General features: G+C 41.4%; 1 protein-coding gene across 2 annotated transcripts in view; it reads right to left on the reverse strand.

The window, feature by feature from the left end:
• Positions 1–25,335, reverse strand: part of LOC134348689 (inactive dipeptidyl peptidase 10-like) — a 927,397-nt gene that overhangs the window by 415,959 nt on the left and 486,103 nt on the right. The window contains exon 5 of one of the 2 annotated variants that reach the window (XM_063052475.1): positions 22,163–22,237. The exons of the other annotated variant lie outside the window; for it this stretch is intronic. Within the exon in view, the coding sequence (XP_062908545.1) occupies positions 22,163–22,237 (75 nt within the window). The remainder of the gene's footprint in view (positions 1–22,162; positions 22,238–25,335) is intronic. 2 annotated transcript variants of the gene reach the window in all.

A 25,335-nucleotide genomic window follows, 5' to 3' on the forward strand; every position in this document is an offset into this window, starting at 1 on the left:
TCAAATGAATGAGCTGCAGATCCAGTGACCGGGTTAACGATGTGAGATTTGACAAGGAGGCTCGGGCTTCGGCTCTGCAATTGGACTCCATGCAAAGTGGCAAAGTACAGGAAGGAGAGGATGGCAGGGCTCAGGCAATAATCCTGGGACTTGCACATTTGTGTAAGGGTCTCACAGCTGCTGTGATCAATGGGAATTTCATGCCAGCGAAAGCCGATTGAGACTGTAGCACGTTTTTGTTTTGCTTCTGACAGCAAAAGGATTGACTGATCTCAACAGCTTTGACAGAGCCCTAAAGTGTTTGGGGTCTTAAGTGACAGTCTTACAAAATGGTTTTTCCAAGTGTATGAAGGAGAAAGGAAAGATGTCCTATTCCCTCTGGGACAGAGAGTTCTAGTCATGTATTTAAAAGGCAGAGGGAAATGATAGTAGTGAAAGTAAATGGCAGGAGGGCTGCCCCAGGATATGATTGAGCTGATGGCAAAAGTGAACACACAAGATTGTTCATGAATGCAGAGTCAAGCACAATATCTCAGTAAGTAGTCTCATCAATGTATTCTAATGAAAGCTCACTGAATTAAAACATCAGTTATGTGTTTCTCTCCACTATTGGATATTTCCAAAATCTTACACTAATATTATTCATCATTCTATTCAGAACAACCTCATTGACATAACAAAACTCTTTATCATGCTTCACCATTACTGAAAGAAAACTTATCTCATTTGCAGACACTTAGCACTGATCCAACTTTCAAACCAACGTCTGATAATTCTGATGAAGGACAATCCTGGCTGAGGGTCTTAGCCCATAATGTCAATTGTTTACTCATTTCCATAGATGCTGCCTGGGCTGCTGAGTTCCTCCAGCATTTTGTGTGTATGGCTCTGGATTTCCAGCATCTGCAGAACCTCTTGTATTTATGACAGTTTTTTTTCAATCTCAACAACTGCATCAGCTAGATATATCTCAGAGCTGTGTGTGCTTTCAAGAGATATTTTTATATAGTAAATCTGCAACTGTTAATAGTTGGAAAGTTGTCTTGCATGTTGAAAACATTCACACCAATTAAAGTAATTGAGCTAATGCAGAAAACAGAGATTGGTGCTGTTTTAGGCAATGTAATGATGTGAGCAGGATACCCGTAATACACACAAAATGCTGGAAGATTTCCACAGGCCAGGCAGCATCTATAGAAAGGAGTAAACAGTCTAAGTTTCATGCCATGAGGTACCAGTAATGATGAATGCACCTCAGCAAGGATGGTTGAAATTGAAGCTTTTGTTACCTTAGACATTTTACATATTTTGACACTGAATTATTTTTACGATATTTTGGAATAAATTATGGTCCACTGTAGTTAGATTATGCAAAAAAACTTTAGCAATATTGAGCTTTATAGCATCTGATTTCCAAGCCCATAAACTATGTAAGTACGATCTATGCCAACAGAAATTATGTCTGCTGTCTTTTGTGTAAAGCAGTTTGCATGTGTGCTTAATGTCTGCCTACAGAGATTTAGCCACTCAGGCAGATCACAATGTCAGTCAGTGTGGATCCCAGACAAGCTTTAGATCACAATGTCAGTCGATATGGGTCCCAGACAAGTTTTAGTTCACAATGTCAGTTGGTGTGGATCCCAGACAAGTTTTAGATCACAACGTCAGTTGGTGTGGATCCCAGACAAGTTTTAGATCACAATGTCAGTTGGTGTGGATCCCAGACAAGTTTTAGATCACAATGTCAGTTGGTGTGGATCCCAGACAAGTTTCAAATCACAATGTCAGTCAATGTAGGTCCCAGACAAGTTTCAGATCATGGGGACGGTGCTGAGCAGAAAGAAAAAAGTTAGGATTCTGTGCAAACACGAGGAAATCTGCAGATGCTGGAATTTCAAGTGACGCACATAAAAGTTGCTGGTGAACGCAGCAGGCCAGGCAGCATCTCTAGGAAGAGGTACAGTCGACGTTTCGGGTCAAGACCCTTCGTCAGAACTACAGATATTAAGAAACACAATACAATTAATTATTGTGGAGCCAAAGAAATTTCAGATTTACGGACAGCTGATCTCCTTCTCTCACTGAAACTTTACATTGTCATTTAGTCCTGACGAAGGGTCTCGGCCCAAATTTATTTCTGAGTGTCATATTTTTCTTCCATGTATAGAGTTATGAATAAGTCAGTGTTTTTCATAAACACGAAAAGTCTGCATATCCTGGAAATCCAGAGTAACACACACAAAATGCTGGAGGAACTCAGCAGGTCAGGCAGCATCTATGGAAATGATACTCTTCCTTAGGACTGGGAAGGAAGGGGAAAGAGGCCAGAGTAAAGAGTGGATGGGTGGATGGGGGGCGGGAGGGGAAGGAGGCTAGCTAGAAGGTCAAAGGTGAAGCCAAGTGGGTAAGAAAGATATAGGGCTGGAGAGGAAGGAATCTGATAGGAGAGGACAGAAGACTACAGAAGAAAGAGAAGGGGAGGAGCACCAGAGTGAGGTGATGGGCAGATAAGCAGAAAAGGTGTGACAGGGAAACAGGAATGAGAAATGGTGCTTAATTTACTGGCATAATTTACATATTACTATTTAACTATTTATGGTTCTATTACTATTTATTATTTATGGTGCTACTATAAGGAAAACCAATTTCCCCCGGGATCAATAAAGTATGACTATGACTACGTGAAGGAGGGTTGGCAGGGGGGACAATTACTGGAAGTTCGAGAAATCGATGTTTATGTCATCAATTTGGAGGCGACCCAAACGGAATGTAAGGTGTTGCTCCTCCAACCTGAGCGTGGCCTCATCCTGGCACAAGCGAAGGCCATGGACTGACATGTTGGAATGGGAATGGGAATGGGAATGGGAAGTAGAATTGAAATGGGTGAAGTAGGCCTATCGTGATGCCACATTGAGAAAGAACTTGAAAAATGACAACCTGATGGCATGACTATCAATTCCTCCTTCCAGTAAAATAATTTTTCCCTTTCTTTTTGCTTCCCATTCCCATTTTGACATGATAATCCATAGCCTCCTCTTGTGCCATGATGAGGCCACCCCTAGGGTGGAGGAGCAACACTTCTTATTCTGTCTGGGTAGCCTCAAACTTGATGGCATGAATATCAATTTCTCCTTCAAGAAAAATAATTTTTTTCTCCCTCTCCTATACCCCATTCTGGCCTCTTAACTCCTCGCACCTGCCTGTTACCTCTCCTGGGGCCCTTCCTCCTTCCCTTTCTCCTATGGTCCACTCTCCTCTCCTATTAGATTCCTTCCTCTCCAGCTTTATCTTTCCAACCCCCTTGACATTACCTATCACCTCCTAGCTATCCTCCTTCCCTCCCCCCACCTCTTTATTCTGGCATCTTCCCCCTTCCTCTCCAGTGCTAAAGAAGGGTCTCTGCCTCTTCTCCAGCCCTTTACCTTTTTCTCCAATCACCTTCCTAGCTCTTTACTTCACTCACCTCCTCCTCTCCCATTTTTACCCATCACCTGCCACCTTGTACTTCTTCCTCCCCTCTCCTCCCTTCTTATCCTGACTTCTACGCTTCCTTTCCAGTGCTGATGAAGGATCTGGGCCCAAAGTGTTGACTGCTTACACTTTTCCATGGATACTAGCTGGCCTGCTGAGTTCCACCAGCATCTTGTGTGTGTTGTTTTGGATTACCAGCACCTCCCATTTCTCCTGTTTCAACATATTTTACCTGTGTAATCACTCCTCAGGTCATCCTGGAAACTCCTTCACCTGTATTAAACAGGCTGATGCTGCTCTTACTTATCCAGTGAATGAGTGGATATGATGACTGCCACATTAAAATAAAAACATGGCATCATCAAAATATGTGAAATCTGTTGTCAATTTCCAACATTCAGGCTGTGCTGGAATAATGGGAAATGAATATAATTTGCAGTCCTGGAGATCTCAAGTCAATATGCTGATTACCTCTATTAAGATCAATTACATGAATACTGGAACAATGCTTTGAAATCCTGCTTTCCAAGTACATTTGTGCTGTCAGATTGAAGATCATAACGACAGGCCTAATGCGCAATATGACGGGAAAAATGCAGCAATGTACAACCCAGAAATCCAGTAATAGTGCTTCATAACATGATTATGGCTCCTGCTATTTGAAAAAAACACCAGGGATTTAATTCCCTGCTCAAGGAATATCCAGATAATAATCAAACAAGGGCTAGACAGAACGCACCTAATCACTCTGATTACACCCATCACAAATAATCTGACATTCATTGCATTGTCAAGAAAATTACCTTCCCCAAGTATTGCAATGAAAATGAAAAAATGAGTGTACTCAAACCAATCTTCCTGAGGAGAAGCTGATGGGATCAAACTCTGGTTGCACTTCCTGTTTTTTTTTACATATTCCACACATATTATCTCAAAATATAAAGTAGGAGTTGTTCACTTTACAAAATTAATACGGTTACTACCCCTCAATCACCAGGCTGTCGAACCAAAGGGGATAACTTTACTCAACTTCACTTGTCCCATCATTGAACTGTTCCCACAACCTATAGACTCTTCAGCTCATGTTGTCAATATTTATTATTTATTTATTTATTATTATGAATTCTTCTCTTTGTATTTACACAATTTCTTGTCTTCTACTATTTGGTTGAACACCTTATTTGCAGTCTTTCATTGATTCTGTTGTAGTTACTGATTCTACAGATTTATTGAGAATTCCCACAATGAAATGAATCTCAGGGTTGTATATGGTGACATATATGTACTTTGAAATAAATGAGAAATATCAGCTGCAGACAATCAACCAACAAACATTATATCTAACAAAGTGCATTTTATAGCTCGACAAAACTACTTGGTTAAAAATCTTTTGATGAAATAAGAAGGTAATTGGCCCCTGGGCAGGAGTTCTGAGCCTGGGTTTCCATAGGGTGACATGCCATCTCTCAGCATCTTGCCAGTGCCAGATTTAATACTCAAGCTTGCTGTTGATACCATGAGCTTATAAAATACTTCTGATGTCCTGTGTCAAATTGGATGAAATATTTCATTCAAAACAGATAATAATGAATGCAGTCAACTGTGCAAAGACAGAACCAATCAAAAGAAAATACTCATGCTGACTATCATAATTGCTAATGTGTAATTGACATTTTTGGTATCCTTAATAAAGAAGATATCAGGCATTTATCTTATACATTTGTAGTCTGCAACTGTGATGTCCTGTGAATGCCTCTGGTAGAAGTCTGGAGAGATTGGGAAGTAAAATCTGACAGAGTTGTGTTGACTGACCAGGTCTAATTGCTCTATAATCATGGGAGATTGTTACGGACATTTCACTTGCAATCGCAGGACTCTGTTGGACAGTGATAACGCAAGTTACTGTAGCCCTGTTACCCTTGTCTGGTGGGGGGACAGTTGGCAAGGGGGTTGTGTAGCCTTGGTTGTAGCAAGAACTAGGCTACAAGCCTTGGTCTTGCCTGCTACTGCAGACCAGGTCCGGAAATGCTACAGCATGGTTGAACTCGGCTAGGACCTAGCCTTCCCCACTCGTGCTGCCCTCCTGTGTTTGAACGGTGGAATGACAGGATAGATTGCGTTTGTCTGTACACTACCAGGAGACTGTACCATAGATTGCTGGACATTGTCTTTCAGGGTCTTGGAATACATATATGCTTTTGTCAAGTGAATATGCTTCTTTGAATTTGTTACTCACTCTATTTGAATGTTTTGCACCTTTGCCCAGAGGAACTTTGTTTCATTCAGTTGTATCTATGTATAGCTTGAATAATAATTAAACTTGATTTGATTTTATTTGTCTTTTCCATTGTGGAGATAACAAACCTGTGAGCAGAAGATGGTGACGTTGTTGCTTCTCTGTATTAGAGCACTAATATATTTATTATTATCTTTCTTTCTTTGCATATTTGCGCAGTCAGTTGTCTTTTGCACACTGGTTGAATGCCCTGCTTGATGTGGCCTTTCATTGATTCTGATATGGTTATTATACTTTTATTTTATTTATTGAGATACAGGTTCTTCTGGTCTTTCAAGCCAGTAACCCCCAGATTTAATCCCAGACTAATCACAGGACAATTTACAATGACCATATAACTTAACAACTAGTATGCCTTTGGACTGGGGGACACAATCATGGGGAGAACGTACAAACTCTTTACAGACAATGGTGGGAATTGAACCCAAGTTGCTGGTATTGTAAAGCATTGCGCTAACCACTATGCTACTGTGCCTCCCCTATGGATTATTCAGTATGCCTGCTAGAAAATGAATCTCAGAGTTGTGTCTGGTGACATATATATACTTTAATAATAAATATACTTTGAACCTTAATGACTACCACCTGGTAGCACTCACATTGATAGTGATGAAATGCTTTGAGAGTTTGGTCATGATTAGACTGAACTCCTGCCTCAGCAAGGACCTGGACCCATTGCAATTTGCCTATTGCCACAATAGGTCAATGGCAGCCACAATCTCAATGGCTCTCCATGCGGCTTTAGAAAACCTGGACAACACAAACACCTATGTCAGGGTGCAGTTCATTGACTATAGCTCAGCATTTAATACCATCATTCCCACAATCCTGATTGAGAAGTTGCAGAACCTGGGCTTCTGTACCTCCCTCTGTAATTGGATCCTCAACTTCCTAACTGGGAGACCACAATCTAGTCAGCTCCACCTTGGGTACTAGCCTACAAAGTATCCAGGACATCTTCAGGGGGTGGTGTCTCAGAAAGGCAATGTCCATTGTTGAGGATCTCCAGCACCCAGGGCTGAGGCTGAGATGAGGCTGAGTACAGGGCTACGGTAGGAAACTTTGTCACATGGTGTGACCAGAATTATCTGCAGTTTAATGTGAAAAAGACTAAGGAGCTGGTGGTAGACCTGAGGAGAGCTAAGGTACCGGTGACCCCTGTTTCCATCCAGGGGGTCAGTGTGGACATGGTGGAGGATTACAAATATCTGGGGATACGAATTGACAATAAACTGGACTGGTCTAAGAACACTGAGGCTGTCTACAAGAAGAGTCAGAGCCGTCTCTATTTCCTGAGGAGACTGAGGTCCTTTAACATCTGCCAGACAATGCTAAGGATGTTCTACGAGTCTGTGGTGGCCAGTGCTATCATGTTTGCTGTTGTGTGCTGGGGCAGCAGGCTGAGGGTGGCAGACACCAACAGAATCAACAAACTCATTCGTAAGGCCAGTGATGTTGTGGGGATGGAACTGGACTCTCTCACGGTAGTGTCTGAAAAGAGGATGCTGTCCAAGTTGCATGCCATCTTGGTCAATGTCTCCCATCCACTACATAATGTACTGGTGGACACAGGAGTACATTCAGCAGAGACTCATTCCTCCGAGATGCAACACAGAGCGTCATAGGAAGTCATTCCTGCCTGTGGCCATCAAACTTTACAACTCCTCCCTTGGAGGGTCAGACACCCTGAGCCAATAGGCTGGTCCTGGACTTATTTCATAATTTACTGGCATAATTTACATATTACTATTTAACTATTTATTACTATTTTCTATTACTATTCTATTACTATTTATTTCTATGACTATTACTATTTACTATTTACTAATAGTAATATTACTATTACTATTTATTATTTATGGTGTAACTGTAACGAAAACCAATTTCCCCCGGGATCGATAAAGTATGACTATGATTATGACTATGACTATGAGGTAGGAAGTACAGGAGCCTGAAGGCACACACTCAGTGATTCAGGAACAGTTTCTTCCCCTCTGCCATCCGATTCCTAAATAGATATTGGACCCCTGGGCACTACCTCACTTTTTTAAAATACAGTATTTCTGTGTTTTGCACATTTTTTAAATCTGTTCAATATATGTATACTGTAATTGATTTATTATTATTATTTTTCCCTTCTATATTATGTATTGGATTGATCTGCTGCTGCTAAGTTAACAAATTTCACGTCACATGCTGGTGATAATAAACCTGATTCTGATTCTGTTGTTAGGCCCACCATCCTTGGTCTAGTCTACGTCTGAGGTATTTGAAATATTCTCTGACCTGATGTGACAAAGGAGAACTCCAAACTGCAGGTCAGACTTGTAAAGAGAAAGTGACATTTTCAAACTGTTGAAGAAACCATCAAGATTTACACAAATACTGTGAACACACATGCCTGTGCAAGCAAGAGTTGAGTATGTTGGCATGTCATATTCACATGCTTCAGTGCTCATCATTATCACTTGCATGCACCCCAGTTTTGTTGACTAATCCTGAAGTCTTATAAATTCCAATGTCACAGTAAACTCTGAATTGACTGACATCGTTTAATGGCCAATCATTTGTTTCCTGAGGAAGTACCAGACATGTAGGTAATGAGAGTTTGGTTCTTTGACATATGGATAATTTTGCTCGAGTTAACTCCTCTCGTACCACCACTCAGACCAAACCCACATGCTTTGTGCAGATTAAAACTTGCACTATGAAATGCACAATTGTTTCTGACTGTTATGTTCAGTGTTCAAAGCACACACCAGGAGGTCAGCATGCAGGATATCCAACTGAACCTTATTGATATCCTTGTTTATATAATGTGAGAACTCTGTCAATGTGGATGTGACTAACTAAGTAGCATAGGAGTACCACTATTAACTACCACAACAATCACTAGTCTGTTACCATTATATTCTCATCAGGTTCTGTTTTCGTAATTCAAGGGAGAAGTTACAAATATCCAAGGTGATGTGATTTATGCTAATGTTAATTTTGAGGATAAATTTCACTACTAAAATATAAAGAAGATTTCAATGGAGAATCCCATACTTTACAGCTTTATTGCTATAAGTTACTGAGAGCTATGTATTTTCCAAAATGGAAGGAGCAGTATTAGATGGCAAGTAATGAAGTATAAGTCAATATTAATTTCCTTAATTTAGATTTCCTGCTGTCTAATGTTCATAATGCTTTTGAATAATTAAAAAACTAAATGCATGATTGGGGAGCTGGAAGGTGGCATGAGAAGCTCTTGTTGTGCAGGATTAAGGAAAACCTCAAGGCATCCTATATGTACGTGAAGAACAGGGATAAGAGTAGAACTGATCAGGGATAGAATAGGAAATGTGTCTGGATTCAGAGGGGAAAGGCTGAGTGAATGGAATGCTGTGCGTAAGGATTCACCAATGAAAGGGACCTTGATGTCCGTGAGGTCAGCATAAAACATGCTAGAACATATCAATGCTAAGAAAGAGGATGGGTTGGAACTTCTGAACAATATTAGGATAGATAAGTCCCCAGGGCTGGATTGTCTAATCCCTGGGTTAATACAGCAAATGAAGGAAGAGATTGCTGCACCCTTGGCAATGATCTTTGCGTCCTCACTGACCACAGGATGAGTACTAAATGATTGGAGGGTTGCAAATATTATTGCTTTTTTTCAAGAAAGGGAGTAGGGATACCCTGGGAATTATAGACTAGTGAGTCTTATTTCAGTGATGGCAAATTATTGAAGATGATGTTTAGAGATAGGATTTATGAACATTTGGAGAAGCAAAGTCTGATTAGAAATAGTCAGAATGTCCTTGCAAGGGGTTGGTCATGCCACATAAGCCTGACTGAATTCGAGGATGTGACAAAGCACACTGATGAAGCTAGAGCAGAGGATGCTGTGTAAATGGATTTTAATAAAGCATTTCATCGGGCTCCCCATAGGAGATTTACTGAGAAAGTCAGAGGCATTGAATTAAGGGACAATTGGCGGTGTGGATTTGAAATTGGCTTACCCATAAAAGGCAGAGGGTGGTTGTAGATGTAGTGTATTCAGACTAGCGGTCAGTGACCAGTGGTATTTCACAGGGAACTCTTTTGGGACCCCTGCCCTCTGTGATTTTTGGATGAGGAAGCGGAAAAATGGGTTAGCAAGCTGGCAGATGAGATGAAGGCTGGTGAAATTGTGGAGAGCGTTGAAAGTCGTCGTAGGTTAAAATGGGATGCAGAGCTGGCCTGGGAAGTGGCAAATAGACTTCAACCCAGAAAATCGAGAAGTGATTCATTTCGGAAGGTTGAATTTGAAGGCAGAATATAGGGTGAATGTGGAGTGAGGAGGAACAGGAATCAGGGGGATCAATGTGGAGTGTGGAGGAACAGGAGTCAGGGGGATCAGTGTGGAGTGTGGAGGAACAGGAATCAGGGGGATCAGTGTGGAGTGTGGAGGAACAGGAATCAGGGGATCATTGTGGAGTGTGGAGGAACAGGAATCAGGGGGATTAATGTGGAGTGTGGAGGAACAGGAATCGGGGGGATTAATGTGGAGTGTGGAGGAACAGGAACCTTATGAGGATCAATGTGGAGTGTGGAGGAACAGGAATTAGGGGGATCAGTGTGGAGTGTGGAGGAACAGGAATCAGGGGATCAATGTGGACTGAGGAGGAACAGGAATCAGGGGGATCAGTGTGGAGTGTGGAGGAACAGGAATCAGGGGGATCAATGTGGAGTGTGGAGGAACAGGAACCTTATGAGGATCAATGTGGAGTGTGGAGGAACAGGAATTAGGGGGATCAGTGTGGAGGAACAGGAATCGGGGGATCAGTGTGGAGTGTGGAGGAACAGGAATCAGGGGGGATCAGTGTGAAGTGTGGAGGAACAGGAATCAGGGGGATTAATGTGGAGTGTGGAGGAACAGGAATATTAGAGTCCACGTCCATAGATCGCTCAAAGGCACGGCACAGGTTGAAAGAGTGGTAAATAAGGCATGTGGTGTGTTGACCTTCATTAGCTGGGGATTGAGTTCAAGAGCCGCAAAGTAATTTGCAGATCCATAAAGCCCTTGTTAGACCACATTTTGAATATGTGTTCTGTTTTGGTTTCCTCTCTATAAGAAGGATGTGGAAGCTTTAGTGAGGGCATAGAGGATAGGCTGCCTGGATTAGAGAGCATATCTTATTAGGATAGGGTGAGTTCGCTTGGGTTTTTCTCTTTGGAGCAAAGGAGGATGAGAGGGAATTAGATCGAGATGTGCAAGATGAGGAGGAATTTCTCTAGCAGGAAGGCAGTGAATCTGTGGAATTGATTGCTACAGGTGGCTGTGCAGGACAAATCACTGGGAATGTTTAATGTGGTGACTGATAGGCACTTGATTAGTAATAGTGTCAATAGTTACAGAATTGAGTTACTTCATTTTGTTCCATTGTCTTATGTTCTTTTTGGATCTCTTGTGACCCATCTTAATCACTTAAAGTTAGGCACAAAGAATTGACCATGACACACGAGCCATGTTTTAAAAACTGCAGACGTCATCGGCATCAGCCAAGTCTAAAACATCCGTGACAGGTTCACAGCTCAAGGGTCAGAAAAATGTTACATCTCACAGAATCTCCTTGGTAAATTAGATTGTTAGAGCTGCTGCAGATCTTTTCAAAGAAAATGCTGTTTGCTGCAACCTAAGAACTTTTAGGATACAATTGCAATGCTAGGGGAAGATTCAAACTAGTTTGCTATCAATATAGAAGAGTTATTGTTATGTTTCTTCTAACAAATCATTCTTGAAACAATAAATGTTATAAAATTATGTTTATGAATTTGCAACAAATTCTGAGACTGTTGTGTTAATTTGATGAGGAAGGCAATGTAATATTATTTACTTATTTTAGATGGTGTTGAAGATATGACCATGCTTACTTAATTGTACAATGGTTATTAAAGGAAATGGCTGGGGAAAGGATCTGCTCAAGATTAGTCAGGGTGTCAAAGGTTATAGGGAGAAGGCAGGAGAATGAGGGTTGAGAGGGATAATATATCAGCCATGATGGAATGTTGGACCAGATTAAAAATGGCCTAATTCTGCTCCTATGTCTTATGGTCTTATGAAATGTCACAAGCTTTTTGAGAATGCTCTTGGAGAAATCGAAGAGCATAAGACTTCTAGGACCATTCAATTCAAAAGGAAGGCTTTGAGTAGTATTACTGTACATATTGGCAATTTAATTTTAGGCTGTTATAGCACAATGGGCCATCTCTCCTGTGCTACACCTTCTAATGTGATGGATATTCATCTGCAGGGACGTCTTGGATCAGCATTTTGGAAAGGGAGGGAGAGCATCTAGATATCTTAGAACATATTGGTACCAATGACATAGGAAGGAAAAGCAAAGAGGTCCTGAAAAGAGAATTTTGAGAACTAGTTAGAAAGCTGAGAAGCAGGACTTCTAGGGTAGTAGTTTCTGGACTGCTGCCTGTGCCATGCACAAGTGGGGGTAGAAACAGGATGATCTGGCAGATAAATGCGTGGCTGAGAAGTTGGTGCAGGGGGCAGGGCTTCAGGTTCTTGGATCATTGGGATCTCTTCTGGGGGAGGTATGACCTGCTCAAAAGTGACGGGTTGCATCTGAACTCGAGGGGGACCAATATTCTAGCGGGCAAGTTTGTTAGAGCTGTTGGGGAGGGATTAAACTAATTTGACAGGGGGGTAGGAACCAGAGTGAAGGGACTCAGATAGGACAGACGGTAAAAAAGCAAAGATAGTGTACAGTCAGACTGTCAGGAAGGGCAGACAGATGACAGGACAACATCACAGCCAGTAGGGTGAGCACCAGTGCATTAGGGATGCAGAATCAGAAAGGATAGTAAATACAGTACTCAAAGTGTTCTACCTCAATGCACGTAGTATAAGAAATAAGGTGGATGATCTTGTTGCACTATTGAAGATTGTCAGGTATAATGTTGTGGCCATCACTGAATCATGGCTGAAGAATGGTTATAGTTGGGAGCTGAATATCCAAGGTTTCATGTTGTATTGGAGGGATAGGAAGGTAGGGAGAGGGGGTGGTGTGGCTCTGCTGGTAAAGAATGGCATAAAATCAGTAGAAAGATGTGACATAGGATTGGAAAATGTTGAATCCTTGTGGGTTGTAGATAGAAACTGCAAGGGTAAAAGGACCCTGATGACAATTATATATTGGCCTCCCAACAGCTGGGATGTGAACCACAGTTTACAACAGGAAATAGAAAAGGCTTGTCAAAATGGCAATGTTATGGTAGTCATGGGAGATTCAAGATGCAGGTCAATTTGGAAAATCAGGTTGGTAATGGATCTCAAGAGAATGAGTTTGTTGAATGCCTACAAGATGGCTTTTTAGAGCAGTTTGTCATTGAGCCTACTAGGGGATCAGCCATACTGGACTGGGTGTTATGAAATGAAGCAAAGGTGATTAGGGAGCTTAAGGTAAAAGAACCCTTGGGAGGCACTGATCACGTATGATTGAGTTCAACTTGAAATTTGACAGGGAGAAAGTAAAATCTGATGTAGCAGTATTTCAATGGAATAAAGGAAATTACAGTTGTATGAGAGAGGAGTTGGCCAAAGTAAATTGGAAGGAGATTCTGGCAGGGATGTCAGCAGAGCAGCAATGGCTTGAGTTACTGGGAAAAATGAGGAAGGTGCAGGTTAGATGAATTCCAAAAACAAAGACATACTCAAATGGCAAAATAGTACAACTGTGGCTGACAAGGGAAGTCAAAGCTAATGCGAAAATAAAAGAGACGGCATAGAGCTACACAAAAAAATAGTGGGAAGACAGAGGATTAGCAAGCTTTTAAAAACCTAAAGAGAGCAACTGAAAGAATCATTAGGTGGAAAAAGATGAAATATGAAAGGAAGCTAGCAAACAACATCAAGGTGGATAGTAAAATCTTTATCAAATATGTAAAAAATAAAAGTGAGATGAGAGTGGTTATAGGACCACTAGAAAATGAGGCAGGAGCAATTTTAACGGGAGACAAGGTGACAGCAGATGAACTAAGAGAGTATTTTGCATCAGTCCTCACTGTGGAAGACACTTGCTGTGTGCCAGAAGTTGAAGGGTGCGAGGGAAACAAGGCGAGTGCAATTACTATCACAAGGGAAAAGGTGCTCAAAAAGCTGAAAGATCTAAAGATATATAAATTCACCCGAACCGTATGAATTGCACCTCAGGGTTCTGAAAGAGGTAGCGTTGAGATTGCGGTGGCATTAGTAATGATCTTTCAAAAGTCATTGGACTCTGGCACGGTGCCAGAGCACTGCAAATGTCACTCCACATTATAGGATAGGGGAAGGCAGCAGAAAGGAAATTATAGACCAGTTAGCCTGCCCTCAGTGGTTGGGATGATGTTGGAGTCAATTTTTAAGGATGAGGTGATGGAATACTTGGTGACACAGGACAAGATGGTACAAAGTCAGCATGGCTTCCTTCAGGGAAAATCCTGCCTGACGAACCTGTTGGAATTCTTTGAGGAGATTACAAGTAGGATAGATAAAAGGGATGCAGTGGATGTTGTATATTTGGACTTTCAGAAGGCCTTTGACAAGGTGCCACACATGAGGCTGCTTACCAAGTTAAGAGCCCATGGTGTTACAGGAAAGCTACTGTCATGGTTAGAGCATTGACTAATTGGTAAGAGGCAGTGAGTGGAAATAAGAAGATCCTTTTCTGGTTGACTGTGAGTGACTAGTGATGTTCTGCATGGGTCGGTGTGGGGACCGTTTCTTCGTGTGCTGTATATCAATGATTTAGGTGATGGAATAGATGGTTTTGCTGCTAAGTTTGCAGATGATACAAATATGGCGAAAGGCCAGGTAGTGTTGAGGAAACAGGAAGGTTGCAGAAGGACTTAGACAGATTTGGAGAATTGTCAAGAAAGTGGCAAATGAAATACAATGTCAGAAAATGCATGGTCTTGCACTTTAGTAGTAGAAATAAATGTGTGGACTATTTTCTAAATGAAGAGAAAATCCAAAAATCTTAGATTCATAGGGACTTAGGAGTCCTTGTGCAGAACACCCTAAAGGTTAATTTGCAGGTAGTGTCGTGGTGAGGAAGGCAATGCAATGTTGGCATTCATTTCAGAGGTCTGGAATACAAGAGCAAGGATGTGATGCTAAGGTTTTATAAGACACTGGTGAGGTCTCACCTTGAGTATTCTGAACAGTTTTGGTCTCCTCATCTAAAGAAAGGTGTGCTGGCATTGGAGAGGGTTCAGAGGAGGTTCACAAGGATGATTCCAGGAATGAAAGGGTTAATGTAAGTAGAATGTTTGATAGCTCTGGGTCTGTACTCACTGAAGCTTAGAAGGATGGGGGGGGGGTGGAATCTCATTGAAACCTTTTGAAGGTTGAAAAGCCTAGACAGAGTAGAGTAGCTCTGGAAAGGATGTTTCCCATGGTGGGCTAGTCTAGGACAAGAGGGTACAGACTCAGGCAATAGCTGCATTCATTTAAAGCAGATAAGCAAAGGAATTTCTTTAGCCAGAGAGTGATGAATTTATGAAATGTATTATCTCAGGTAGCTGTGGAGGCCAGGTCATTAGGTATATTTAAAACAAGCTTAATAGGTTCTTGATTGGACATGGCATCAAAGTTTACAGGGAAGAGGCCGGGGAGTGGAGTTGAGGATTGAAGAAAAAGGATCAGCCATAATTAAGTGGTGGAGCAGACTCAATGGGCCAAATGGCCCAACTCTACTCCCCAGATCCTATGGTATTTTGGTCTTTCCAGGGCCTGAGAAGATTATACTACCCTCAGTTTCCTAGCACAACAGCATCATCTTTCCAAAGAGTCGGAGTTATTTGTGACAAAATTAATCTTCTAACTGCTATTCCTTGCTTAGATTCCTGTTGCAAATAAGAACCAGTCTTCACTTGCTAATGTAAATTTCACATCAGGGACTGGCTGCTCAAGAGATGTTTTACAAAGTGAAGTGACCATGAGATGTTCTGGTCTGCAGCAGCTAAACATAAGGCAACGATCAAAACAAGAAGCCACAGCTATGTTATTTGCACCATTGTGATAGAGATCAAGCAAGGTTCTGGACTGGGTTTATTTTGTCACAGCACATCAAACATACTCACAGGAATAGTTGATCAACCAATGGTTGGGTTATTTGTGTAGTCGGTGATAGCATGTTTTTGGGTATCTGGGTTCTCTGTTCCCAGAAGCTTTTAGACCATCTCTTTGAATTACTTTGACCCAGCAAAGCTATCTGAATTAATGTCAGCTAGTAGCAAAACTGTATGAAGATTAGAAAGCATTAGGAATCGTATGGAACGTCAAGGAGAAAATGGGGTGACAGAAAAAAAGAACTAAAATCCATTCCTCAACCTTCGGTTTCTGCAATGAATGACTCGTTTGCCTGTAACTCATTGTACATTCTTTTAGTTTGTAAAAATTGTAATTGTGTTTAGATATCCTTTGTAGTTTCTTTTGGAATTCTGATGTCTTTTATAAATCAGAAGTCCTCTGTGAGTTTCAAGTGTGTGTTAAGAACAGGTTATCTAAATCTAAACATGTAAAAATCTAAATCTAATCATTAAAGTAAAATAAACTGTATTTAATCTACTTTGTTAGCTGGAAGTATCTCCTCCTTCATCCTTCACAGGGAGGGGGAGCCCAGCACTCAATACTGAGCATTGATTGCTAGTCCTCATTGCAGCGAGCAGACAGGGAGGTAAGATGGTCTTTGAAGAGTAGTTTTATACAGTACAACCTCACAATAGTGAGGGTGAATATAGCTGCTTATCAGATAGAGGTTAAAATCTTCTTCTGAGTTCAGGGGTTTGTAGATGGTGAACCCAATACCCTCACATTAAATAGCTAAATATGCTATCATTCCATCAAAGCTTTTACATATTATTTTCAAGTTCTTACTGGTGATTTTGTTCAAAAGCTATTATTGATTCTGCTTCTACCAGTCATTGGCCTTGATAAAGTAATACCTGTGAACGTTCTGCATTTAACTATTCTATGAGCTTCTTTTTTAAGAAGGGATTTTAAATATATGCCTTCCAATTACTAAATCACCAATCTGTTGAAATAAACTTTTGATTTCACCTCATCAAAATATTCCTAGATTTTACCAACACTCTTAGTCAGCTTTGTTCTTTAATAGCTATCTTTTCCAGGGAATACAATCTCTCAAGAAGAAAGTTACGTATCAATTACACTAATTGAAATGGTATGATCATACACAGCCTAGATTAGACAACAATATCAGAATTAAAGATAATTCTTCATTCTACATGTTTAAGTTCAGCACGTATGTTAACTTAAAATATAAATTCTTTGCAACTATAGTTGGTTTTGTTTTGTTTTCATTTCCTTAAGAGTACAAGCAACAATTTTACAAAGAAACATGCTCTTCACGTTTACTCTTATTGCACTGGACTGAACTTGTCATAGCAGTTATGATTTTGGACAAATTCTTTCTTGATTCTGTTCCACCATTTGCAACTGTGGTTTCAGCCATCAGGACTTTGCGCTTTCAAATTTATTTCCTCAATATCCCTAAGGTTTCCCCTTTATTTTCTTCTTAAGCCTGCAGGAGGACCACAACCTTGTCATAGGGTTTGGAGGCTGGCATCCCTCACTGCGCTGGAGAGCTCTGTTGGCTGGAATCAAGGCTTTCTGCTTTGGCTCTTGGTAGGGTCACCAATGCCAAAAAGGTCAAAGGGTAAAAGCCAGACTAAGAGTGGTCCAGGATCGGGAGTTCAGCTCAGGGCTAACAATCCTAACTGGTCAATAAACAACTGACACAGAAACCAGTCATCCCACCCTACAAAAACTCATTTCAGAGAGGTAGCACCCCTGCCCCCTGCAACCCCATATTACCCGCCCCCCCCCACACCACTGGTTGACCTCCAAGGGTGTATGTAATACTTTGTTTAGTGATTTTGTCTAATCTGTAAACCAAGTTGGGTATATGCAGAAAATGTGACATTAAAATATGTGCTTATATTATATTATCATGTTTATTCTATCACAACTTTAAGCAAGTCTACAGGGAGGTAGCTCCTTAGCAGTCAGTCAGCTAGTTTAAACAACGTTAGCTATGCTAATGAATGAATGACACCTGTTAAACTCACCTCAACATGTCGTTTATATTTTAACCCACCAGGGGCAATAGAAAAGTCACTGTTGCAAACAGTGCAGTGAGCAACACTGTCATTATTTTTGAGGTCGACTGTAAAGCCTGCCCACAGAGAAAACTGATAGGTCTACTTAGCAGGAGTCCCCATCCTTTTTTGCACCGCGGACCAGGTCAATATTGACAATATTCTTGCGGACCGGCCGACCGGGGTGGCGGGGGGTGGGGGGGGAGTGTGTTAATCACGACCGGAATATACGTGATAATTCAACTATAAGTGGCTAATACACTCAATTTCGTTTCTAAAAGGGTTTATCTAATGAATTTAATATTAAACACACAGCGCATATTTTCCCCACGTGAATATAGTGATGTCAATTATAAGTCAATAGCATCATAACATTATAAGTAATGTTTGGATATTAAACACAGTGCATATTTTCCTCGTATGAACATATAAAATCATTGAAACACACCAATATCGCTGAATCAGTGGGAGCCCTGGGCTTGTTTCCCTGCAACACGACGGTGCCATCGAGGGGTGATGGGAGACAGCGATACTCGAAGGGGGTTCCTTATGTCCAGTCTATTCTGCAATTTAGTTTTCTTTGCATTCATTGCAGAAAACTCCGCTTCGCAGCAATAGGGTGGAAATGGAAGCAGCATTTTCAGTGCTTCCGTGGCTATCTCAGGATATTCAGCCTTGACTTTGATCCAGAATGCAGCCAGAGATGTTATGTCAAACATACTTTTCAGCCCACCGTCATTTGCAAGCTCAAGGAGTTGATCTTCCCGTGCTGGCATGGATGATGCGTGCGTAATGACCTCGCGTGTGTAATGACCTTGTGTGCGTTCAAATAATAACAGTGGGTGTGACAGGGAATGAGGAAAGGTGCAGCTGACTCATATCATTTCATATCGCCAAATCAGATTATTTCCTCATGGCCCGGTGGTTGGGGACCACTCTTAGCACGAAGAGAGACCAATCAGGATGCTCGCTCTCCCTCTCCTTCCCTTTCTCAAAAAAAATCGATTTCCGGGATATTGTATATAATTTCCGGGCGTCAGGAAGCCACTATCGATATGTGGGAGACTCCCGGAACTTCTGGGAGAGGTGGGATGTCTGAGAAACAACAATGAAGAATCCTTCTATACAGATAGAGATAGAGGGCCTTCATTGCTGCCCTAAGCACCAGTGGTGTAATGGGCAGTAAGTAAGTAAATAAGTTACATTGATGAAGGAAGAGCAGTAGATGTAGTGTACATGGATTTCAGCAAGACATTTGATAAGGTACCCCATGCAAGGCTTATTGAGAAAGTAAGGAGGCATGGGATCCAAGGGGACGTTGCTTTGTGGATCCAGAACTGGCTTGCCCACAGAAGGCAAAGCGTGATTGTAGACGGGTCATACTCTGCATGGAGGTCGGTCACCAGTGGTGTGCCTCAGGGATCTGTTCTGGGACCCTTATTCCTCATGATTTTTATAAATGACCTGGATGAGGATGTGGAGGGATGGATTAGTAAGTTTGCTGATGACACCAAAGGTTGGAGGTGTTGTGGATAGTGTGGAGAACTGTCAGAGTTTACAGCGGGACGTTGACAGGATGCAAAACTGGGCTGAGAAGTGGCAGATGGAGTTCAACCCAGATAGTGTGAAGTGGTTCATTTTGGTAGGTCAAATATGATGACAGAGTATAGTATTAATGGTAAGACTCTTGGCAGTGTGGAGGATCAGAGGGATCTTGGGGTCCAAGTCCATAGGACACTCAAAGCAGCTGCGCAGGTCGACCCTGTGGTTAAGAAGGGATACGGTGTATTGGCCTTCATCAATCGTGGGATTGAATTTAGGAGCCAAGAGGTAATGTTGCAGCTATATAGAACTCTGGTCAGACCCCACTTGGAGTATTGTGCTCAGTTCTGGTTGCCTCACTACAGGAAGGATGTGGAAACCATAGAACAGGTGCAGAGGAGATTTACAAGGATGTTACCTGGATTGGGGAGCATGCCTTTGAGAATAGGTTGAATGAACTTGGCCTTTTCTCCTTGGAGCGACGGAGGATGAGAGGTGACCTGATAGAGGTGTATAAGATGATGAGAGGCATTGATCGTGTGGATAGTCAGAGGCTTTTTCCCAGGGCTAAATTGGCTGCCTCAAGAGGACACAGGTTTAAGGTGCTGGGGAGTAGGTACAGAGGAGATGTCAGGGGTACGTTTTTTACTCAGAGAGTGGTGAGTGCGTGGAATGGGCTGCCGGAAATGGTGGTGGTGGCGGATACGATAGGATCTTTTAAGAGAATCTTGGATAGGTACATAGAGCTTACAAAAATAGAGGGCTATGGGTAAGCCTAGTAATTTCTAAGGTAGGGACATGTTCGGCACAACTTTGTGGGCCAAAGGGCCTGTATTGTGCTCTAGGTTTTCTATGTTTCTATGTTTCTTCTTAAAGTCCTATCATTCTGGCCAAACTTTAAAGTACTTGGCCAAATTTATACTTACATGACTCAGTGTAAATGTTTGCTAAACATTTGCTTCATTACAGTAAAACAGTCACATGGTCAGAGGGAGAACGTACAAACTCCTTACAGAGAGCGGCAGGAATTGAACCCCAGTCTCCAGTACTGTACAGCGTTGTGCTAACTGCTGTCGGTTATCATCGGCCCCTCACCTGCCCTGCTTCATTTTATAAAGGTACCTCATTGACTGCACCGTCACCTGACACCGCACCTGTTGTAAAATTTAAAAATCTCTGTTATGTCTCCAGTGGTATCCTTCCTGGCCTCCAATATCGGCCTGGTACATATCTCATGAGGCCCAGGGGATTTATCCACCTTTATGCCCAGTAAGATATCTACTATGTCTTCTTTTTTAGTAATAATAGTCGAAAAAATCTCTCCCCCTCACTGAATTCTGCAAACTCAGTGTTTTTCTGGTTAATAAATATAGAGGAGAAGAATACAATTAAATCCTGGTATAAGTCCTCTGGCTCAACACACAGATCCTTTGTCTACACCCTTTGTCTCTTCATGGTCCTGAAATGGTGACATTCAGAGTTTTCCACAGAAAATATAACTGCCTGGAACTTAATAATATTATCATGTCTGGCAATAGTTTGTTGCCTACAGAGGCTGTCGAGAAAATGAAAAAGAACAGACTTTTTGAGATTGCACACTTACTCTTGACATACATATAAAATAATTTGAGATTTTCCTTAATCTTGTTATTTTGTTACCCTCTATGATGCTAATATTTTTCATTTCCAAGCAGAGCTCAGAACAGGCAAAAGAACAAGATCAGTCATCATTTATGGAATGCACAGGAATGTTTAAGGCAATTTAAACTAAGGACACCAACTTGATGGAATGAGTATTGTTTCTCCTTTCAGTAATTTTTTTTCCCTCTACCTCCCTCTTCCTCTGTTCCTCACTCTGGCCTCTTACCTCTTTTCACCTGTTTATCACCTCTCCTTGGGTTCCCTCCTCTTTCCCTTTCCCCTAACTCCACTCCATTCGCCTCTCCTCTTCAGTTCCTTCATCTCCAGTCCTTTATGTTTCCTCCCCACCTGGATTCACCTATCACCTTCTAGCTATCCTCCTTCCCCGCCCCCCCCCACTTCTTTATTTTGGCATTTCCCCCCTTCCTTTTCAGTCCTGAAGAAGGGTCTCAGCCTGAAATGTTGACTGTTTAATAATTTCCATAGATGCTGTCTGACCTGCTTATTTCCTCTAGCAATTTGTGTGTATTGCTCTGGATTTCCTGCAACCAACAGTACCACTATGTAAAAAGGTAAAAAAAATCAAACTAGGTTATTAGAGAAGCTCTTCAAAATGTTTCAAATAGTAGCGCTAAACAAAAGGTAAAAATAACAAACTAGATTATTAGAGAGGCTCTTTAAATTCCTTCTAAACCAATGGAGAAACTACCAAGTAACACCAACACTGACATTGTTCCTGTTAAAGTGTACAGCCATTACATTTCTTCATCTCCTTTCTCTGTTAGGATTTACGCAGAACAAACACAAAAGCAGATTTTGAGCTGTTGCAAACCTTCATTTCAGCGGCAGGAATGAACAAGCTAAATTTGCATTGTAAAAATCCATTAAGTATTTGTATCCTCATTTTCATGACAATAACCTAAATAATCAGACAAAGCAATAGCCGGGAACGTCCTGCGTGTTCTGATATTTTTATCTTACACAGTACGTGTATGACATCAGTAAACAAGGTACATTAGAGACAACTATTTCAATGCTTCTACATTAAGCACTTAAACCTGGTCCTACCTGCTTGACATCATATGCAAGAAGAACAAATCTGAGATCTGGGGAGACAGAGTATTTTGTTGCTTTAAAAGTTACCTGGAAAATGAAGAACACAAATCAGGTGAAATAATTAATAATTTTAAAATAGGAATGTAGTTTCATCAAAAGAAAAACAAATCATTTCAGATGTTCTCCTCGTGGAAAATCTATGTCATTGATTCACTTGGTGTGCTGCTTTATATTTAGTTAATGTTTCTGCTGTAACATGGAGTAAGACTGCTGTGACTTCTGTTATCTCTGACTGTATAATGTATGCAATATATTTCACTGTCAAAGAAGGCTTTGGAGCTTTAAAACACTCTGCCACCACAGTAAAAGTAAATACCTGGGGAATCGTTGTCTAAAGAATGAAGACTGTATTGGCCAAAGCTCTCTGTATCACATTGTACTTCGCTTCATTATTTCCATTACATTTTTCTCTCGGTGGCGAAAGACATCAAAATGTATGAAGTTATTCATAAGTAATGAATATATCAGCTGTCAAGCACCGGACTCAGTCAATGTTTCTAAGAAAGTGCCTGTTTAGATCAGCATTTTTTTTGTGGCTTCTACAATGATGCAAGATTGCACATCAATTCTGAAAAGGTTGTTGGCTAGAAATTCATCTCCTGTTGGTAACAATGAACCGTCTAAAACTTCAGTCGAAGTGAATTTTTAAGGAATGAAGTTCAAAACCAGACTACCATCTGCTTCAGATCACTGAAACTGTTGAATTGCTAAAACAGGGTGAAAATCACAGAAAATTCATGAGTTACAGAAGTCATCGAAATATAAGTAATCCCTTTGAATGTTAAAGCACTGGAAAGAGTAACAGATTCCTTGAAGCAACATCACTAGGGTGTGTTTTTTCCCCATGTTGAATGCAGAAAACAATGAACAACGTACTTAGCTTTAAGAGAAGAGTTGAATCTAGTCCAATGTATACATTTTGTCCAGAGAATGTTGATAGGTTTCATTTTTCAATGGTAGTAGAAATTAATAAGAAAGCTTATTTCATGTTTGGAATTTTAGGATGGTTAATTATGATAATTCACCAAAACAAGTGCAGTAACTGATGTGTACAAATATCCTTCCCTGTTGCTGCTTGTTTGTACCAAAGAATTCAGAAAGCACTTGGTGCAAATTACTTGGCAATGGCATCAACCAGTCTAGGTGAGCTTATACCGGTTAAAACTCAGCTTAAAATGAATCAATATCGGTTAAAAGAGAGGAAAACTGTGGCACAAGCAGTCATTCTTAATATGAATTGGAGGTGAAGACGACTGTGGAATAGAATCACATGGGAGTGAATGTTCTCACAATTTTTTTAGAAGCAAAATTGTGAGAACATTCATTCCCATGTGATTCTATTCCACAGGATATGCAAATTAGGACCTGTCCATAAGACCATAAAACATGGGAGCAGAATTAGGCCCTTTGGCCCATCAAGTCTGCTCCACCATTTCATCATGGCTGACCCATTTCCCCCTCAGCCCCAACCTCACATTAAACTTCATTGAAATAACCACATAAATGCTATAGCTACAGAAACAGGTCAGACATCCTAGAGACCTAGAGAGACAGAGCACTGAAAGAGGCTGCTGGACTCACCAAGTCTGTAGTGATCATCTACAATTCATTTGCACTAACCTTACATCAATCCATTTCCTATATTCTAACAGTAATTGACACATTTGGGCTTACTTACAGGTGCAAATTAAACTGCCAGCAGGCATTTCTTTGGATAGTGGAAGGAAACACTTTGAACAGACTCGCAAAGTCACAGGAGAGTTTGCAGACTCCACACTGATAGTACACAACAAGATTGAACACAGATTTTTGTTGCTGCGAGGCTGTGGCCTAACTCATTGCACCGCAAGATGCCTGGCATTCTTTGGTGAGTGACTTGCTTCTTGACGCCCCTCCTGTTAGGCACAGGTTTAATGGGTGTTTGAGGGATGACGAAATCTCTTCATTTGCCTGGATGAATGCAGCTCCAAACAATTTTCAAGAACTTTAACTCTATCCAATACGAGGTGGACTGCTTAATCTCAAGTATCTGTGAAAGTGTGAATGACCTTTTTCTGGAACTTTCTGCCCAACAGTATTGTGGGAGAACTGCAATGCTGTTGCCTATTGCAGTAGTTCAAGAATGAGGCTCAACACCACCTTGTCACGGGCAACGAGAGAAATGAAACAAACTTTGACAGTGACAAACGGATTTTGAAAATAAGAAAAAATAAGGTCTGACAGCAATAGGAAGTAGAAGGAACTATCAAGACTGGGGAAATATGCCTGCTGTTTTTAACTTTCACAGCAGAGATCATATATCATTGTGTGGTTCGTCCATCGTCATCGATGAAGACCTCGACACCATTATTCACTTTGAGACTGGATGCGGTGTGTCCGAAGGTGACTGGTCAGGCCAATTCGGGCACGGAATGTCCTGGCACATGTTGGGCAGACATGTGTAGGCGCTGCAGTCGTTACGCTGGTGGCTCTGGACTTGCGCAGCTCGGGCTTACGTTGTGTTTCAGCAATGCGCCTTGCTTCGTAAGCTTGACAGCCCTTGTGGATGAGGCCGCGCCAGGTAGGGCAGTTTTGTGCCAGCATTTCCCCAGGAGGTCGTGTCTATGTCAAATGACTTCAGGAAAGCCTTTAGTGTGTCTTTGTAGCGTTTCTTCTGCCCTCCAAGCGAACGTCGTCCAGCAGAGAGTTCCCCAAAAAGGAGCTGCTTGGGCATGCGCTCGTCCGGCATGTGGATGACATGACCTGCCCACCGGGTCTGTGCTCTCATCAGCAGTGTGCGGACTGATGGTAGACTTGCTCTAGAGAGAACTTCAGTGTCTGGTACTTTATTTTGCCATCTGATGCCTCATATTCTGCATACATCATGTCTTCGCATACATCATTACCATATCAGTCAAGGCAAGGCCACGGACAATGGTTGAGCTTAAGTGAGAAGACCTCCACCGTTAATTCAATTTCAACAGCTGAATTAAAATTGAGACCAAAACCCCTCTCTACTAGCTCAGAACATGTCTTAGAAATATCAGAACATTCACTGGAATTTCCCTCACCTCCACTATGATGCCACTGTTGATGACTCAGTCCCTTTGCCTTGTAAACTCATTGAAAGCTCATGGAACAATAAC

The sequence above is a fragment of the Mobula hypostoma genome, chromosome 6 (genome assembly GCF_963921235.1).
Source record: "Mobula hypostoma chromosome 6, sMobHyp1.1, whole genome shotgun sequence".
Taxonomy (NCBI): Eukaryota; Metazoa; Chordata; class Chondrichthyes; order Myliobatiformes; family Myliobatidae; genus Mobula; species Mobula hypostoma.